Source organism: Muscardinus avellanarius (genome assembly GCF_963383645.1).
Source record: "Muscardinus avellanarius genome assembly, chromosome: 1".
NCBI classification, from domain to species: Eukaryota; Metazoa; Chordata; class Mammalia; order Rodentia; family Gliridae; genus Muscardinus; species Muscardinus avellanarius.
In genome coordinates, this window is record NC_137786.1 from 234,632,590 (window position 1) to 234,648,362 (window position 15,773).

At 54.8% G+C, this 15,773-nt stretch overlaps 1 protein-coding gene across 2 annotated transcripts in view; it reads left to right on the forward strand.

Moving 5' to 3' along the window:
- Positions 1-13,442: 13,442 nt before the first annotated feature.
- LRP5 (LDL receptor related protein 5) overlaps positions 13,443-15,773 on the forward strand; it is a gene marked incomplete at both ends in the record, with an annotated part of 101,777 nt that continues 99,446 nt past the window's right edge. For both annotated transcript variants that reach the window (XM_080717297.1, XM_080717298.1), the window contains one exon: positions 13,443-13,521. In XM_080717297.1, coding sequence (XP_080573423.1) covers positions 13,443-13,521 — 79 coding nt within the window. The remainder of the gene's footprint in view (positions 13,522-15,773) is intronic.

Sequence of the window (15,773 nt, forward strand, 5' to 3'; positions counted from 1 at the left end):
ACCTCACAACATTGAACTTGGCAGTGATTTCTTAGATATGATTTCAATGGCACAGGCAACAGAAGGGTATACAAACTCCCTAAAAAAAAAAATATTGTATATCTAAAGACAATGTAAACAGAGTTAAAAGTTACTGATAGAATGGGATAAAATATTTCCAAATGCTATATCTGAAGGTATATTAATATTCCAACTAGAAATCCTAAAAATTAGCAACAATAAAAGCAAACAATACCCTTTAGAGATAGGTAAAAGACTAACATAAATAATGAATCTCCACAGATAACCAATCTTAGTTGTCTGTTGGATGGAAAATCTTGTTTCTCTGGTTCTGGTGAGTGTTACCTATTTCTTCTTTGTAGTTAATCTCTTTGAGTATTTTCTCTAGTGCTGGTTTTGAAGACATAAATTCCTTCAGTTTCTGTTTGTCATGGAAGCTTCTTATTTCTCCATCTAATTTGATAGAAAGTTTTGCTGGGTAGGAAATTTTTGGCTGGAAGTTGTTTTCTTTCAGAGTTTGGAATATGTTACTCCAAGCCCTTCTGGCTCTCATGACTTGGTTTGGGAAGTCTGGAGTGATTCTAATTGGTTTGCCTCTGAATGTCACTTGGCCCTTTGTTTTTGTTGCCTTTAAGATTCTCTGCTTGGCTTCCACAGTGGTCATTTTGACAATTATGTGGCGTGGGGATCCTCTTCTCCGATCCTGTCTAAAGGGAGTTCTATAAGTTTCCTGGACCTGTGTATCAACCTCTTGCTCTATGTTTGGAAAATTTTCTGCTATTACTTCCTTGAAGAGATTGTTGATCCCTTTGGTTTCACTTTCTTTTCCCTCCTCTATTCCAATTATTCTTAGGTTAGCTCTCTTAAAATGGGCCCATATTTCTTCAATGTCAGATTCCTGCTGTCAGATATTTTTTTCTAAATTAGAAACTATGTGTTCATTTTTGGAGTGCTCATCTTCTAAGAACAAGATTCTATTCTCCATTATGGTCTAATCGGTTGTTTGTACTTTGAATTGAGGCCTTTACTTCATTAATTGCATCCTTTATCTCTTTTTGGCTCTCTCTGAATTCTTTTCAAAACACCTCTATTATTTCTACAGTTATTTTCCTGATTTGATCTTCTAGAAATCTCTGATTTTCTGTTTTATCGGGTTCTGATGTTGTGGGGTTGTGGGCATTCACTGCTCCATTGTTATTCCTCTTTCCCATGATTTCGGAAGTTTGTGCCTTCTCTGGGTTCTTCCCTGGGTCACTACGACTTCACTTAAGGTGCTCTGGATCTTGAGTCTGTGGTATCTCAGTCCCCACTACTCTTTACTGGGTTATATGGCAGAGTCTCCGACCCAGGGAGTCGATAGAGGCTGCTTTAAACTATGGGGGGTGCCAGGTTGCACGTTCTCCTATGGTGTGATATCTCTGCCACCGCCACTCCCCCACTGGGTCAAGTCCCTGGGAGTGCCGTACTGGGATTTCTCCTCTAGGGCCGCAATTTGAATCACTGTTGATGCGTGCACTGATGGAGCTGTGGTGGATTCGGTGAATTCGCTGCTGCTGCCGCAGGTGGCAATATGGCGCCACTGCCACGCCCTCAGCCATGAGGCTGGCGTATTTCTTCTCTGGTTTTGAGCTCCGCTCTGAGTCCCTGCAGGGTGTGCTGAGCCCAGCCCCGGGGAGCTTATGATGCTCCCTGTGCTGAAAAATCTGCCAAATTTCGCCCAGCTGTTCCGCAGCAGCTCACCTTGGCTCACTGTCCGCTGCTCCTCTCTGGAGCCGGGTGGGCTGTTGAGTGTGTTGGTCTGGTGCTGTCTGGTGAATTTGCCGCTGCCGCCGACAGTAAGCCGCTGCTGCCTCATTCTCAGGCGTGAGGCCGGCGTATCTCCTCTGTGGCTCTGAGCTCCGTTCTGAGTCCCCCTCCTCTCTGGGGCCTGGTGCTGCAAGGGAAGATGGCGCCTGTGCTGCTCCGTGCCGCGGCTCCAGCCGCAGCACTGTGGTCTGGTTTCTTTCTGGTGTCTCGTTTTTCCAGCCCTCTTTTTCTCTGTCCCTTATAATTACATTTCTTGTTTCTCTGCTGATGGTGTTTTCTGGCTATGAAAGGTGTTGATTTTGTGGTAATAGAGATTGGTTGTTAGCGGGGCTCCCATCGCCATCTTCCCAGAAGTCCGTCTGTTTTATTTTTTTGAAACAGTGTGTCATGAAGTTGCTGAGGCTGACTGAACCTGAGCTCCTCCTGCCTCAGCCTCCCCATTCCTGGGAGGACCAGCGTGCGCCGCCGCGGCTGGCTCTTGTATGCTCACGTTGCATTGTGACTGTGACTTGTCTCTTGGTGGCGCTTTGCACTGTGGCATCACGTCCAGGCTCCAGAAATTTCGGATTTGAGGTTTTCAGATTAGAGCTGCTCAAACATGTATATACTGGGAGATATTTCTGCTCTATATGTGACAAACAAAGGTCTTATTTCTCCAAGTTCTGAACAGCTTGTGCAAATATTTGAGTTAAAGAAAAGAGTAGAAGAGTTGACAAAGGGCGTGGTGGGTGACGCACTCGTCGTCCCAGCATTTGGCGAAGACAGGAGGATCGCGGGCCCGAGGCAGGCCTCAGCAGTGTAGCAGGCCCTCAGCAACCTGGCAAGACCTTGTTTCAAAGTAATAAAAGGAGCCGGGCGTGGTGGCGCACACTTGTAATCCCAGCGCTTGGGAGGCTGAGACAGGAGGATTGCACAGGTTCGAAGCCAGCCTCAGCTACTTAGTGAGGCTTCCAGCAACTTAGTGAGATCTGTTTCGAAATAAAATATAAAATAGGCTGGGCGTGGTGGCACATGCTTGTCATCCCAGCATTCGGGAGGCTGAGACAGGAGGATCGTGGTTCCCGGACAGCCTCAGCTACTTAGTGAGGCCCTCTTCAATTCAGTGAGGCCCTGTCTCAAAATAATGAGTAAGAAATAGGGCAGGGGTGTAGCTTGGAGGTAGAATGCCCCCCGAGTTTCATCCCCAGTACCGCAAAAAAAAAAAAAAATTAACGAAGGATATCACATTGGTTCAGTGGCCTGCTGTAACAAGGGGTCATAAACTGGGCTTTTATTTATTCTGTCTCTGAGCTCCACTCCCAAATAAATAAATAAATAAATATTTATTTATTTTTATTTTTTTGCGGGTCTGGGGATGGAACCCAGGGGCATTCGACCTCCGAGCTACACCCCCTGCCCTATTTTTTATTCTTTATTTTGAAACCAGGTCTCACTGTGTTGCAAAGGGCCTCACTAAGTAGCTGAGGCTGGCCGCAAATGGCGATCCTCCAATCTCTACCTCCCGAATCTGGTATTACAAGTGTGCGCCACCACACCCGGCTTATTATTTTATTTATTTATTTATTTTATTTATTTTTTTTGGTGGTACTGGGGTTCCTGGAAGCCCTTCTACCTCTGGGCTACACTCCCAGACCTATTTTTACATTTTTATTTGGAAACAGGGTCTCCTAAGCCAGCGCACGCGGCTGGCTTCGAACCTGCGCGATCCTCCTGTCTCTGCCTCCCAAGCGCGGGGATTACAAGCGTGCGCCACCACGCCCGGCTTATTTTATTTATTTTTGATACAAGGTCTCACTAAGTTGCTGATGCTGACTGTGAACCTGAGATCCGAGAACTGGGATCCCAAGTGTGTGCCAGATGCCTCTGGACTTTCTGCGTGCTCTCTGGCCTCTTCCTTACCAACCTGGCCTGCTCCTGGTGGGAGCGACCCGCTGGGTTGACCAGGACTAAGGGGTCCAAATCCTCACCGCATCCCTTCCGCCCACATGAGGCTGAGGGTCCTGAGCCCCAGGGCAGGACAGGCCAGGCTGACAGAGGAGATCCCCCAGGGCTGGCCCTCCCGGGAGATGTGGCAAACCTCGTGGGGTGGGGCGGGGAGGCCGGCCATCAGTCAGCCTCCCTCTGCAGCCCCTGGCTTGGTGGACGGGATCTGGGTGGGAGTTAGCACTTGTGACCCTGCCAGGTGACCGTCCCAGGTGTGATCACAGCCCCAGCCTGCGGTGGACTCAGCCTGTGGCCCGGGGTTCCTTAGAGGAGAGATGGATCCTGTGAGAGGTCCCCTGCTGGGGCTCCACCGGCAGGCAGCGGCTCTTTCAGGCCCGCAGGCAGAGGCGGTACCCCAAGAAGATGGGCTGGGAGAGCCCCACGGGGACTCGCAGCTGTGCGGGCAGCAGGGCAAGGCGTTGGCAGCACGGGAACACCACTGCAAAGCAGAGCCCGGCGGCGGGGCCAGCAGCCCAGGGAGGTGCCGGCAGCGGCAAAGCCCAGCCCGGGCGCTGAGAGAATGCGGTCGCTGTGGCAAGGTGACGCGGAGGCCGCTGAGGCCCATCAAGGACTTGCCTTAGCGGACAGTCTGTCCACGGGTGGGAGCATTTACTCCCCTGCATCAGGGCCAGCCTCACAGGCGAAGTGCACCCCACCCCTTTGGTACTGGGATGGAACCCAGAGGCAGTCTACCTTGGAGCTACACCCCCAGCCCTTTTATTTTTAATTTTTCATTTTATTTTATAGTACTGGAGATTGGACCTGGTGGCATTCTACCTCCAAGCTATACTTTATTTATTTATTTATTTATTTATTTATTTATTTATTGTGGTACTAGGAATGGAACCCTTCTACCTCTGGGCTATACTCCCAGACCTATTTTATATTTTATTTGGAAACAGGGTCTCACTAAGTTGCTGAGAGCCTCACTAAGTAGCTGAGGCTGGCTTCGAACCTGTGTGATCCTCCTGTCTCAGCCTCCCAAGCGCTGGGATTACAAGCGTGCGCCACCGTGCCCGGCTTATTCTTTATTTTGAAACAGGGTCTCACTAGGTTGTGGAGGGCCTCATTAAGTAGCTGAGGCTGTCCCCAGCCCAATCCTATTTATTTTTTGTACTGGGGATTGAACCCGGGGCATTCTACCTCTGAGCTACACCCCTAGTCCAACTTATTTTTTTTCTTTCTTTCCTTCTTTCTTTTCTTTTTTCTTTTCCTCTTTTTTCTTTTCCTTTTCTTACCTTTTCTTTTTTTTTCCTCTTCTTTTCTTCTTGTGGTACCAGGGATGGAACCCAGGGGCATTCTACCTCTGAGCTACACCTCCAGCCCTATTTTTTATTCTTTATTTTGAAACAGGGCCTCACTAAGTTGCGAAGGGCAGAAGTAGCCATGGCTGGCTGCGCACCTGCGAGCCTCCTGTCTCAGCCTCCCACGTCCTGGATGACCAGCGGGCGCCACCACGCTACCTGGCTATTTTACTTAGTCGCCATCCCGGCCAGGCAGGTGGCCAGTCTTTCCCCCACTGGTACAGATTGGGAAACCCAGGTCCCCGTGGGTTCAACCACTTGTGCCCGGCCTCGCAGCGGCAGGTGGCGAGCCTGGAGCCATGCCGGGACCCCCGGAGCCCCCCTTCATCTGCACAGCCTCGGGGTGCACGGTCGCTGCCCCGGGGGGAGTCCTGACCTCGCCCCGCCGCCTCTCACCAGCGCCTGGAGATGGAGGTGGCTCCCCTCCCCTGCGCGGGCCAGGCCAGGCTGCCCCCTCGTGGCCGCACAGCTGACCGCAGGCCCAGGCCCGCGGCGGGGCTCCAGGGGCAAAGAAAGGTGGTGTAGGTGTTGGAGGCTGCAGGAGGTGAGGACAGCAGGCAGCGAGTGTAGACGGTGGGTTGAGTAGCCTGGCAGCTGATGCGAAATTAAGGAGATAATAAAAGAGGCTGGCGAGGGTTTTGTTTCTAAGAAAGGACACTTAAGACCCGGGCATGGTGGCGCACGCTTATAATCCCAGTATTTGGGAGGCTGAGACAGCAGGATCCGAGTTCGCGGCCAGCCTCAGCCACTTAGTGAGACTCTGTTTCAAAATAAAGAATAAAATATCAGGCTGAGGGTGTAGCTCAAAGGTAGAGAGCCTCTGGGTTCAATCCCCGGTGCCACAAAAAAGAAAGAAAGAAAGACTAATTTAGCTTTGCACACATGTGATCCCAGCTACCTGGAAGATTATAAACTAGAGGTCAGCTTGGGCAACTTTGATAGATAGATCCTGTCTCAAAATAAAAATATAAAGGGCTGGGAGTTGTAGCTCAGGGGCAGAGCACTCTGGTTGAACTGCAAAATAAATAAATAAACTACGCATACGGGCAGAAACAGGTGCCCACCACTCAGACTGCACACTTCAGAGCGCTCTGCCCAACCCCACAGGGCCCAAGCCTTGTTCTAGGCTTTGCAGCAGGCACTTGGACCCAGAATTCCCGGCCCCAACAGTGCAGAACCATACGGGTGCCTCCTCCAGGCCGACCCCTACCGATGGGCCTGGCCCCTGTGGCGGGGGCAGTCAGGCTCTTGTCTCTAATGTTCTGGCACAGTACTTGGAGGATTCTGGAAAGTTCCAGATGGAACCACCTTCCAGGTGTTGTGTGGTGTAATGGTCCAGCCCAGAGGGTGGAACAAGCCTTCCTTATTTCACAGCTCGTTCACTGATATGGACCTTAAAGAAAATCCAATGGCCTCAGCTGGGAGTGCTGGGGGAGGCTGCATTGGGAGGATCACGGGTTTTGAGGACAGCCTCAGGCACAGAGCGAGAACCCTCAGCAACTTAGTGAGACCCTGTTTCAAAATAAAAAATCTTACAAAAGGTCTGGGGATGTAGCTCAGAAGTAGGATGCCTCTGGGTTCAATCTCCAGTACCGAAACTATCACACAAGACAGCAAAAAAAGACCTCATAATTTTTTAATCTTGCTTCAAGATTTGTTAAGGTCTCGCCACGCTGGCCAGAAATATAGATATGTTGCGGAGTCCGTGAGGCTTCTCCACAGTCTCATTCGGAAGACATTTCCTGAGGACATTCTCCCATGCCGTGGGATCATCTTGCTGTGCCTGCAAGAAGACCAGGTAATCAGAGGGATTTTTTTTTTTTTTTGGTGGCACTGGGGGTGGAACCCAGAGGCTTTCTACCTCCAGGCTACGCTCCCAGACCTTTTTTAAATATTTTATCTGGAAACAGGGTCTCACTAAGTTGCCGAGAGCCTCACTCACTAAGTAGCGGAGGCTGTCCGCGAACCGTGATCCTCCCGTCTCAGCCTCCCAAGTACAGGGAGCTGGGGAGGAGGGCAGGAGGGATGGCACCCGGTGTTTGCACTGCCCCTGATAAGCTAAAGGCCAAGCCCGTGGCTGTTGTTGCCTGGCCGCTCACGGGTCATGGGGCAGGGTGGCCTCGCCAGGGTTGGCTGAACTTTCCAGATCAGAGGCTCAAGGCAAGCACGCGCAGGGATCACAGGCTGCGTGAGATTGTCCACGGCGTGGGAGAGACGGAGTCAACGCTCAGAACCTGTCAAACCTGCGGGCTGTGAGGGCGCCAGCCCCAGCCCCTTCTGCCCAGAGAGAAGAGGCGGAGGAGGCTCCTCCACCAGGGGGCTCTGCTGCCCAGCCCGGCCCCTACACGGGGAGGGATGGGGAGAAGCTGGTCTAATGATGCAAAACCCCAAGTCCACTTCACAGGAATCCCATCTCCGATGATGGCCATCATCAGCCGGGCGTGGTGGCGCACACCTGAAATCCCGGTACTCGGGAGGCTGAGACAGGAGGATCACGGGTTCAAGGACAGCCTCGGCAAGCAGTGAGCCTCTCATCAACCTAGCGAGACGCTGTTTCAAAACAAAAAAATAAAAATAAAAATAAAATAGGGCCAGAGGTAGAATAGCCCTGGGCTCAATCCAGGTGTCCTACTGCAGCCTGACATCGCACGGCCCCTCAGAGCTCGTGGGTCGGTGTTGGGGTTGATTAGTTGTCGTGAGGGCCGTAATCACATCCGTAGATGTCTGGTGTGGCCCTGGGTGTGGCCTCGGCATGCTGCTTGTGTCTCTGAATGGCCTCCCTGGCTTGCTCTCTGCTCCCCGCCGCCATGTGCGAGCGGAGTCTGGGGAACTCGCCCTCTCCCCCTCGCTCTGCTCCCGGCCGCCATCCCCTGAGTTTCAGACCCTGGCCTCCCATGGACTGAACCCAGAATCTCCAGAAAACTGAGATCAGTTCAATCCTTCCTCTCGGTTGCGTGGTTAGTTGTTTTGGGTCACAGCGTGAGACTGTGGATTGTGACGGTATCCGTGTTTATGGAACTCAGTTCACCCTGGTCAAGTCAGGGAGTCGGCTTAGGGATCCGCCAACAGATAGATTAAAAAATGTTTTAAACTCTCAAGTTTACTCAAAAGAGGGAGGCGAAGAGGAAAAGGGAAAGAATCAGGGAATTAAGTTAATCAAATTATGTTATAGGCATGTTTGAAAATGTCACAGTAAGTCCTCCTAACTTTGTTTGCTTGTTTCTTTTATTTCTTTTTTTTTTTTTTTGCCTTTTTTAAAATTTTTGTGGTACTGGGTGTTGAACCCAGGGGCATTCTACCTCTGAGCTACAACCCTCCCCAAGACCTATTTTTTATTCTTTCTTTTGAAACAGGGTCTCACTAAGTTGCAGAGTCCTCACTAAGTAGCCGAGGCCGTCCTCGAACCAAGATCCTCCTGTCACAGCCTCCCACATACTAGGACTACAAGTGTGCGCCACCGCGCCACCAGCTGGGCTTGGCTTGTCTCTTTGCCTTGATACTTCATATCCCAGGCTCCCATCATGCACCTGGCTCTCAGTACAAGCCAGATAGCTGAGAATTATGGGATTTTTTGTTTTTGTTTTTGTACTGGGGATTGAACCCAGGGGCATTCAACCTCTGAGCTACATACCCCCAAACCTTTTTATTTTTATTTTTTTGGAAACAGGGTCTCGCTAAATTGCTGAGGCCGGCCTTCAACCTGTGACCCTCCTGTCTCAGCCTCCTTGCACTACTGGGTCTGCATGCCTTTCTTTTGTGGAGACACCCACCGCTGGACTTAGAGTCTGCCTGGATAATCCCGGATGAGCTCATCTCCGTGTCCTTACCTGAATTCCACCTACGGAGGCGCTCTACTAAAATTCACTGACGTTCAGTTTCCAGAGATCAGGATATTGTTTTGGGGGGATACCATCAAACCCACCACAGGTGTCTTTGAGGCACTTAAAAAGAAAAATAATAGCCGGGTGTGGTGGCGCACGCCTGTAATCCCAGCATTCGGGAGGCTGAGACAGGAGGATCACAGTTCGTGGACAGCCTCAGCAATTTAGTGAGGCCCTCAGCAACTCAGTGAGACCCTGTTTCCAAATTAAAAGGACTGAGATGTAGGTCAGAGGTAGACTGCCCCCCAGGTTCAACCCCCAGGACCAATAAAACCCGCATGTCCACTCCGCAGTCTGTGGGATCACCTGAAGCTGTACACTGGCTCGCTGTCCAGCCTGGCCAGGGCCAGCTCTCCCCTGAGGCCGGCTGCAGGCTGGCAGGAGGACCGGGAGGGCTGAAATGCTGGCTGCAGACTTTTTTTTTTCTTTTTTGGGGGGTCTGGGGATGGAACCCAGGGGCATTCAACCTCTGAGATACACCCTCTGCACTACTTTTTATTCTTTATTTTGAAACCGGGTCTCACTGAGTTGCGGAGGGCCTAGTAGCTGAGGCTGTCCGCGAACCGCGATCCTCAGATCTCAGCCTCCCGATGCTGGGATCACAAGCGTGCGCCCCACGCCCGGCTGGCTGCAGACTTTTGGAGGGAGAAGAAGTAGGGGGTGACTGCCCCGGTGCCCGGCACATCCGCCCTCCCCCCATCTGGGCTTAGGGTTAATCATAATTTATGTGAACGCAGTGTTTTAAGACATAAAGAATATTTTTCAAGTCTTATTCAAAGTTTAAATCAGCACAGAAAGGTAGAGGTTGAACAGATATCCCCATTCGTGTGTGTGTGTGTGTGTGTGTGTGTGTGACTGAGGATTGAACTCAGGACTCAGGGGTATTCTTTTTCTTTTTTTGCAGGTCTGGGGATGGAACCCAGGGGCATCTACCTCCGAGCTACACCCCCTGTCCTATTTTTTATTCTTTATTTTGAAACCGGGTCTCACTGAGTTGCAGAGGGCCTCACTAAGTAGCTGAGGCTGTCCGCGAACCGCGATCCTCCAGGTCTCAGCCTCCCGAATGCTGGGATTACAAGCGTGCCTACACGGTCAGCCGGCTACATTCTCATCTTATGAATAAGGAAACTGAGACTCAGAGAGGTGGAAGCTCAGCCTGCGCCCTCCACACCCTGCTGTTTCCATAGAAACCTCGAGCCGGGCGTGGTGGCACAGCCTGCAATCCTAGTACTTGGGAGGCTAAGACAGGAGGATTGTGGGTTGGAGGCCAGCCTCAGCAATTGAGCAAGGACCTCAGTAACTCAGTGAGGCCCTGTTTCCAAATGAAAAATGAAATTGGGTTGGGGTGTAGCTTAGATGTAGCAGGCCATGGGTTCAATCCCTAGCACCAAAAGAACAATAATAATAATAAGAAGAAGAAGAAGAAGTAAATACAAAAAGGAAAGAAAGAGCCAGCCATAGTGGTGCACACATGTAATCCTAGTACTTGGGAGGCCGAGACAGGAAGATTGCAGGTTTGAGGACAGCCTACAGCCTCGGCAAGTAGTGAGACTCTCATCAACCTAGTGAGACCCTGTTTCAAAATAGGAGCCGGTCGTGGTGGTGCACGCTTGTAATCCCAGCATTTGGGAGGCTGAGACTGGAGGATCGCGGTTCGCGGACAGCCTCAGCTACTTAGTGAGGCCCTCTGCAACTCAGTGAGACCCGGTTTCAAAATAAAGAATAAAAAATAGGGCAGGGGGTGTAGCTCAGAGGTCGAATGCCCGAGTTCCATCCCCAGACCCACAAAAAAAAAAAAAAATAGGGCTGGGGGTGTAGCTCAGAGGTAGAATGCCCCTGGGTTCTGTTCCCTGTAACACACACACACACACACACACACACACACACACACACACTCATTGTGGTTTAAGCACTCAGTCCGCAATGTAGAATGTCTCTGGGCTCAATCCCCAGTGCCACACACATACACACAAAGAAAGAAGAATATGTGGTCCTGCAGCCTGACCAGGGCCCACCTCCGCACTGCGGGGTGCCCTTGGGGGGCTGTGAGGGCGGCAGGAGCGGGCTTCCCCGCGGGCCCCCTGGGGCGTAGCTCTGACACTGCAGCCAGGCTGGCCAGGCGCGAGGGCCCAGGACAAGTCTCCCTGGGAGGGACCCCAAAGGCGCTTTCCGCCAAGTGGAACGGGCTGAGATGCCCTGGGACAGAGTCCCTGCCTGGGAAAGGATTGCCAGGGGACAGGTGCTGGGCCCGGTCCCTGCCCTGGGCTGGAACTGGCTTCTGAGGGCGGGCTTGGGTGTGAGCGCTTCCAAGCAGGCCCAAGGACAGCGTGCCAGGTGACCTTGTGGGGAATGGAGGCTTAGCGCGTCCTCCGGCGGCTCACCACACTGGAAGAGTCTAAAAATTACTGTCCTCGCCCGGCCCGGTTCTGCAGAACGAAATAGCTGTGAGTTCCGGTGCGTTCTTGGCATATGACTTTTCTGAGACTTCTGACTGGAGTCGGGCAACCGGGGATCTGCTGCTCACCCGCCTGGGGGGCCCAGGGTCCCGGCCCCTCCCTCCCTGGGGTGGGGTTGCTGGTGTCTCTGGTGGTCCTTCTTGGGAGGCTGAGACAGGAGGATTGCCAATTCGAGGTCAGCCCCGGCAACTTAATGAGATGCTGTTTCTAAACAAAAAGGTGGGGGTGTAGCTCTCTCCTCAGTAACCCCCCACCCGAAACAGAGGAGGTCAGGCTTCCTCCCACCTCCAGACACTACAGCCTCCACCTCCTGTGTTTCCCCTACAAGTACAGCAGCCAGGCTCCCGGCCAGGTCTTCATTCTGATTGTTTTTTCTTTGCAATACTGGGATGAAACCCAGGGGTATTCAACCTCCAAGCTACACTCCCAGCCCTATCTTTTATTTTATTTTATTTTTGTGGTACTGGGGGTAGAACCCAGAGGCTTTTTACCCCCAGGCTATACTCCCAGACCTATTTTATACTTTATTTGGAAACAGGGTCTCACTAAGTTGCTGAGAGCCTCACTAAGTAGCTGAGGCTGGCTTCGAACCCGCGCGATCCTTCCGTCTCTGCCTCCCAAGCGCGGGGATTACAAGCGTGCGCCACCACGCCCGGCTTTCACCCTGATTTTCTCTGCCTGAAATGCGTCCCCCAGGCACAGAGCCATGTTAGCATTAACTGGATAGCACAGCACCTTCACTTTCCCGGGGCTCCTAGCGGTCTGTTAATGAAAGGGCTGCTTTTAAATGTCCTCTGCAAGCCGGGCGTGGTGGGGACGCTTGTCATCCCAGCACTTGGGAGGCCTAGAGGAGGATCGCGGTTCGCGGACAGCCTCAGCTACTTAGTGAGGCCCTCTGCAACTCAGTGAGACCCTGTTTCCAAATAAAGTATAAAAAATAGGTCTGGGCCGGGCGTGGTGGCGCACGCTTGTGATCCCCGCACTTGGGAGGTGGAGACAGGAGGATCGCGGAGGTTCCAGCAGTGAGGCTGGCTTAGGAGACCCTGTTTCCAAATAAAAATATAAAATAGGTCTGGGAGTGTAGCCCGGAGGTAGAAGGGCTTCCAGGAACCCCAGTATCACCAAAAAAACAAAAACTAAAACAAAGAATAAAAAAATAGTGCTGAGGGTGTTGCTTGTAGGTAGAATGCCCCTGGGTTCCATCCCCAGTACCGGAAAAAAAAAAAAAAATCCCTCTGCCATGGTGTCACCGCCTTCCTTCCTAGTGTGCAAACCCCACTAGGGCAGGGCCCCGGCCTGGCCACCGGCTTCGCGCGCTCACAAGTGCCTGGGGACAGGTGGCTGGGTCCGCAGGTGCGCGGGGGCTCTGCTAGTCCCATCTGCACGCAGGCCCCCGCTGAGCTCGGCGGATAAGGAGCAAGGACCCCAGGAGGGGCTCCAGCCAGGCCGCGGCGCTTCTGGAGAGCCGCAGGGCCGGGCTTCGAACCCGGCCAGGCTCCGGAGGTCCTCGGGGCCGACGTGACCTGCCTGGGCTCCCGGGCCTGGAGGGGCTCCCCAGCCGCCCCGCGCTTCCGAAGGAGGAAAGCAGAGAGAAGCCAAGAGTTAAAAAGTCAAACCTGAGCCGGGTGGCGGCTGGTCATCCCAGTACTTTGCGGGCCTGGACAGGAGGGTCCCAGGTTCGCGGCCAGCCTCGGCTACTTAGCGAGGCCCTCGGCAACTCGGCGAGCCCGTTTCAAAATGAGGAATAAAAATGGAGTTGGGGGCATAGCGCGGAGGTCGAACGCCCCCGGGTTCCACCCCCAGTGCTGCAAAGAAAAAAGAAGAAAGAGTGAAACCCGGGGTCAGGGCTCCCCGCCCCGCAGGTGAGCCACCTGCGGCGGGCCGGGGCGGGGCCTCCGCGCGCCCCGCCCCTCGCCCCGCCCCCCGCCCCGCCCCCCGCCCGCCCCGGCCCGAGGGAGGCGGAGCGGCGCCATGGGGCCCGAGTGAGCGCGGGCGTCCGGCCGCCGGACGACATGGACGCGGCGCCGCCCCGGGCCCCGCCGCCGCCGCTGCTGCTGCTGGCGCTGTGCTGCGGCCTGGCCCCCGCCGCGGGTAGGTGCGGGGCGCGGGCCTCGTGCGGGGGGACCGGCGCCGGCCCCACCTGCGCCCGGCCGGCCGATGGCCGCAGGCGCGGGGCCGAGCTGCCCGGCCGGGCGCCCTCTGGCCCGCGAGCCCCAAGTTGCAGCCAGAAAGTTCTGCGCCCCCGGCCCCCGGCCCCCGGCCCCCTGGACCCCGGACCCCGGACCCCGGACCCCCGGCGGACACCTGCCAGGTGCCGGCGACCCGGTGACCCCGGGGGGCCGGGGGTGGCCGCCCGGGGCTGCCCCCACCCTCGGCGCGCCCCGGGTGGGCCGAGGTCGCCGCGCCGCACAGGTCCTCTCCATCCGGAGGTCGCCGGCCCGCCGCCCCGGCGTGGCCGGAGGCGCGTCCAGCGGCGTGGCCGCCGGGGTGGGTGTGCACACCTGCGCGGCGTGCTGGGGTGGGGGCGCAGGTCCCTTTGTTTGGGCTTCCTTAAGGCGAACAGCTGTCTCCAGCATTTCCCTGCGCAGCACTGGGCGAGGAGCTGCGGGCCTGGCTCCAGTTGGCCGGATTCCGGCCGCTCGCCCTCCGGGGGGCGTGGGGGGCGGGGGGCGCGGGGCTGGAGGCGCGGGAGTTTCACCCCACCGGGGCTCTCGGGGGAGTGTTTACGCGGTTGGCGTTAGCCAAGGCAGGTGGAGCACGGCCTGGTCCCGGCCCCTCTTTCCGGAAATGCCTGGGTCCCTCCGCCGGGGGCTTTGGAAGCGGGTTGTTTTAGAGGTGGGCTTCGGAGGCGCCGCCTTCGCCCTGGAAGCCCCTGGACCCCGCCGCAGCTTTGGACTTCCTGTGTGTTTTGGGGGTGACGTTGTTGGAATCCAGCGCCGGTCGGGACACCCCTTAGGGAGAACAACATTTTGTTCTCTTAGGAGAACAAAATTGCGCCTGTGGAGTTCAGTTGTGTGTGTGTGTGTGTGTGTGTGTGTGTGTGCGTGTGCGTGTGCGTGTGCGTGTGTGTGTGTGTGTGTGTGTGTGTGGCAAAAATAGAGTTGATTATTTTAACATTAGGAAGCCTGGCCCAGGGACACCAGCCAACATGGTAATCCGGCCCCAAGATGGAGGGGAAGGGAGGATCTTTCTGGAGCAGAGTTTTGAGTTCCTGAGAGTTCTGCCCCTGAGGTCCTCTGTTAGACACACTTCAGGTCCAGAGTGACGGCAGTAAGCTGGCACTTTTTTATTTTCCCCCGATTGCTTCCTGCTGCAATTTGAAGCCGGGAGCCCAGGGAAACGCCTTTGTTGCAGAGGTTGGCGTTTCCCAGCTCTGGAGCCCGGGCCTCCCTCCTCTGGGCCCAGGGCACTTGTCCCAGGACTGGCCCGGCCTACCCCGCTCCCCCCGGGGAGCCAGGTTTTTGCAGTAGGGCACAGTGCCTGTCCCCCCGGGGAGATCCCAGCCGACAGGTGTGGAGTCCCCGCCACAGCAGGCAGAGGGCCTCCCTCCCAAGCGGTCCAGCTAACATTTGTGTGTGCCTCTCCCAGGGGTCCCCTTTTTAGTTACCATCAGGTTTTAAAGCCTTTCAGTTGGGGCTACAATGTGTCACTGTGCAGGGATTAAGCAGAATTGCACATGGGGGTCACGCAGCCCCATGAGGACTCAGCGTGGTCCTCCCTCTGCCCTACGCGTCAGGGCTGGGGCGAGGGGGTGGCACGCTGGGGTCAGACTTGCCTGGGTATTTGCACGCTCGGTTGCCGTTAGACTTTGGGCGACTTACTTGACCTACTGTTGTCAGGCTCCCTCCTCTCCCAGGTCCAGAGGGTATTTCCTACCAGGTCTGTTTTCTGAGCTGGGTCTTGGTTCCTGTGTGTGCGTGGGGGTCCGGGTGAGGGATGGTGGGGGCGGAGCTCCGGTGCCTGCAGTCCCTTGGCCCGGCCTTGATCCTCTCTGGTCTTGAAGCTGCAGGGTCGGCTAGGGCGCAGCCGGGGTTTTCCAGCCACTGACGGCCTCCTTTACGGCTACAGCGCGGTGCAGGGCGGGCGGGAGATAGGGAGTGGACAGCCCTGGTGCCCTGCCTCTGTCCGGCTTTGCCCTGTGCCACCTTTGCGGGCTCGGTTTTCTCTCCCGTCACAGGGCGGTGAGGGTGCTTCCTATCACAGATGCAGCGAGTTAGGCTGGACGGAGCTGGCATCCATCAGCTCCTGTTGTCAGGGCTGCTTCTCTGTGGTGTCTGGTGGCCGGTTAAGTGCTGGGGGTGGAGCGGGCTGGGGTGGTGAATGCAGCCCCCCAACCCCGCTCT